This window comes from Austrofundulus limnaeus, unplaced genomic scaffold, assembly GCF_001266775.1.
Source record: "Austrofundulus limnaeus strain Quisiro unplaced genomic scaffold, Austrofundulus_limnaeus-1.0 Scaffold569, whole genome shotgun sequence".
Classification (NCBI taxonomy): Eukaryota; Metazoa; Chordata; class Actinopteri; order Cyprinodontiformes; family Rivulidae; genus Austrofundulus; species Austrofundulus limnaeus.
Genome location: NW_013952971.1, coordinates 181,817 through 186,039, shown reverse-complemented (window position 1 = coordinate 186,039; position 4,223 = coordinate 181,817). Strand labels below are relative to the sequence as shown.

Here is a 4,223-nt window from a genome sequence, read left to right as displayed (position 1 = left end):
AATACGAACATGTTCTTGCATGAGGCCCAATGGGCCTCATGCAAGAACATGTTCGTATTCTTCTCCTAAATTTCTCTTACTTTTGTATTTAAATATGGGCAGTTGGCAAATCTTACTGTGACTGCAAACAAGTTAGGAATTCATCTTGAAATCCAAGCCAATTCAGCACCATGCTGAGAAACTCTTCTTATACTGAGTCAATGACATGTTGGCATCTAGATTATAATGAACTGAATTTTTTTGGCTCATACCAGCTGTAGTGCTCGCTTCACATTATGGCGTTGTGTTTGTTTTTAATAAATCCTGTTTGGTCATGATCTATCAACTCTGGCAATATTTTCTAGTCTGTTTTGTGATAATTGAGCCAAATATCCAAGCGTTTATATTTACATCAGAGCTCTGTCTGTAACAACCACACTCTGATCTGTTTTTTCTCCTGACAACTATGGCTCTGTCGACATCTGCTTTAATAATTTTCTTTGGAATAATAATTTAGTTTATAAGCACTTTTTGTTTGCACACTGTCTCTGAAATCATCTTTTTTGTTAAAATTTAGGAGTTTAGTTTAGAGGTTACTTATTACAGTCTGTCACATATTTGAATCCCAGAAGTACTTTAAATAATGATTTGTCCTGTCCTGTTGGGGGCTGTAAATATTCAACTGTGTCTCTTCTGGGATTTTTTRAACAAATTTATTCATTTCATTTAAAAACAAAACAAAWACATACAACAAATACAACACAAATAAAATGAAAGGTAGCAGAAAGAARAAAAATTCTTATTGATACCAGCCCCTTTTTTAATAAATAAAGTGAAACAATAATAGTCTTCACTTTGACACTATTGGAAAAAAATCATTTCTCTATTGACTCTATWGTGCCCTTCATGACTGAAATTTCAAAGATTTTTGTCCTTTATCTGCATGTTTTATTGGTATATTAATAAAATGTTCATCCTTGCACTGTGAGGGCTAAAAAAACAGAAAAACTGTTTCAGATTAATTTCTGTCTTGGATCAAACACTCTAAAATACATTTTCACCCTGTTCAGAAAAATCTTCTTTCAAGCCAACCTGAGCACTGTTTCTTTAATTCAGTTTTTCTTTCTTTTTTTTTTTTTTAAGGTTTCTGTGTGAACTGATAATTTTCCTTCAGATGACTTTTTCCATCCCTGTTTGACCTTTTGTCTTTTGGCCCATTTTCCCTCATACATGTGTAAAAACTTTTTTAAATGATTAATTTGAGGTTTGTTTCGAGGTATAATAGTCAACCAGTCAGAAAGAACSCATGGTACACAATCATCCAGTTTGYCTTCACAAAATAAGTTTAACAGCTCACCAGCTTTAATTGACAGGATGACACTGAATGAACTGAATTGAAACCTTCAGAAACAGTACTTATTGAATAAATATTTATTTATAACTGTCTAACCTTTGAAGCCAATCCAGTTTAATATTTTTCTCTCTTCAAAACCTCTTGCAATAAGCATGAAATTGCATATAACAGTATATTCAACATTTGACCAAACTATTTACAGGTTTGTTACTGTATATATACATTCTCTCATGGAATACTACGTCTTTAATAATGTTTTTATGCTTCAAGTCTCAATGAGGCAAGAATTTTTTTAAACTGAAATGAAAAAAATCTAAATAAACAAAAGCTTCTACATTATGTAAATGTGTGATTGTAAACATTATTAAAGCAAAGACAGACATGAAAAATAATGAGCTTTATGAAGTGCATCTCACCGCCTCCATAGATCTGGCAAAGGTAGGGAAAACGCCACAAGTTTCCGAGACCCACAGCATAGCCGATACATGTCAGCAGGTACTGAACCTTGTTGTCCCATTTGGGTCTCTCCTCCTCACCAGAACGTTTCGTTTCTCGCATCTTGAACTGATAAAAAACACAATCTCTGCACAATCTGAGAGCTACTTTTACCCACAATCCTACATTCACTCAGACTGCAGTCAGTCTAGTTTAAATGATAAATATTTGTAATGTAGTCCAGAACATTCCAGTGTCTCCTCAGTGTTTGAGTAAATTCTCTCTCTGGTTTGGTCAAAGTGATGTCTTATGTTTGCCTCTCGCACCTCTCTATGACTCCACTGACAGAGCTGCAGATTGAGAATAGGAAGCTCAGATTTTATTGGTTTTATGAAGAAATCAAGTCAAATGGGTGTGGGAGGACCTGGCATACATATTTAGTGGTTAAACATCCCTCCATATTTGTAATGGGTGTGTTTTCAGGCTTAAATTAATGGATAATATGATGCTGCTAACCTACAGTAAGTTGTCAACTTTTTATCTGTTTAATTTATGCAGCAGGACAAGTTATAATTGTTAGGTGTGTTTGTGTTCAGCGAGCACCAGAGGTCACTATATACCAAAAGCTGGATGCACTTTTTGCTGGTACATTTTTTTTTATCTTAAAGTGATACCTAAATGATCTCTTGAGATTTATATTATTTTAGATTGCAGTTTTATTTCCTTTGCTGACTCACAGGTTAGAAAATATTGAATATAGTCAAAATAGCTTTATCAGTCATGCTTCCTTTCTTCTACAGCTCATTTTTTATGTCTGATATTGAATAAATAGCCAGCTTCATTAGCAGCTTTGGACCTTTTTGTCCCAAGTTTCCTTTTCCGCCCCCTTAGTTCATGCAGGTTAAATACATTTGTGCATTGCATGCGTGATAACTATGCAGTTTGTGTGTTTTTATAATGGTAAGGGGATGCGTTGCCTTGCTCTAACCTAACACATCCGTAGCTAGTTCTATCAGCATTTATAACATGCTGTGGCTAAACTTGTTTTCATCTGTTGTTATCAACATGCTAATTAACTGTAACAATACCTAGGACATGCAGTTTTATGGAAAAAGAAAGCCCACCTTTTATAGTTTCATGGTATTTTGAATCAAAATATAATAAAAATAATCTGCTTTCACCAGCTTCCAAAATTATTCTGATCTTACTTGACAAGAACAAAAACACCCAACATACTCCACTCTGTCATTCATACATAAAAAACTTAGCTTTGTTTGTGTGTGCATTTTTATTTCCTTCTGAAATGTGAGAAAATGGGACAAATCAGCTGATTAAAATAGCAGAATAAAACAGTTTTATTTACAGCAGATAGACAGTACCTAAAATTTTGATACCTTGCTTGTGTGTTTTCAGAGGTGGGAAGTAACAACATAAATTAAAGACGTAACAACTTGATTAACCCAATTTGCCCATGTAAATCTGTTATGGTGGTCTGGACGGTCCGTAGGTGTGGAATGGCAGCCATACTTCCACCACTGTGTGTGACTAAGGAGTGAAGGAATAATGCATGAAAATGTACAACATCTGTAACCATCTAGAATAGTGCTGTAAAAGACATATACAGCAGAAAATTCAAATCAGCTGATTAAAATAGCAGAATAAAACAGTTTTATTTACAGCAGTGTTAAAATAGAAACAGTGTTCGTTATCCTTTACCTGTTCTGATCTGATACCAGATAATAATAATGACGTGAATGTTTGAGTGAGCCATGCAAAACCATTCGGACATAGCTGTGGACTGTTTAGCTTTTTATGTGCCTTCAACTGGCACCAGCCAAATAGTGCCTCCAAACCCAGAAACACACATCAGGTAACAGCCTTCTCCACATCCTGACTCCACCTCACGACATAAATTAAAGGGGCAGGCTATCTCTACACGGAGTCAAAATGTCAGACATCGCCTCTCACCCTAATGGTTCATTACCGTTCTTATTTATGTGTTGTTTATAAGTCAGACATGTATCTACTAACAGCTTCCTGAGTCTGTGAGACCCTGCTCAAGAGCCTCACACAACTCAGTCTGCACATAAAATCATCAGTTAAGTCAAAGATAACCACATTAGGGAAATATATTACTGTTCACCTAATAAAAGACTAAACAATATGTAGTGTTTTTAAAAGTCAGTAGTAAACATCCCAATAAATTCCTTCAGCAGATAGACAGAAAAAAAATTTATACCTTGCTGTGTGTTTTCAGAGGTGGAAAGTAACAACATAAATTAAAGACGTAACAACTTGATTAACCCAATTTGCCCATGTAAATCTGTTATGGTGGTCTGGATGGTCCGTAGATGTGGAATGGCAGCCATACTTCCACCACTGAGTGTGACTAAGGAGTGAAGGAATAATGCATGAAAATGTACAACGTCTGTGACCATCTAGAATAGTGTTATAA

At 35.1% G+C, this 4,223-nt stretch overlaps 1 protein-coding gene across 1 annotated transcript in view; it reads right to left on the bottom strand.

The window, feature by feature from the left end:
• Positions 1-2,586, bottom strand: part of LOC106530868 (sodium-dependent neutral amino acid transporter B(0)AT3) — a gene marked incomplete at its 3' end in the record, with an annotated part of 8,782 nt that extends 6,196 nt beyond the window's left edge. Inside the window, 1 exon segment of the mRNA XM_014026578.1 lies at positions 1,750-2,586. Coding sequence (XP_013882032.1) covers positions 1,750-1,891 — 142 coding nt within the window.
• Positions 2,587-4,223: the final 1,637 nt, after the last annotated feature.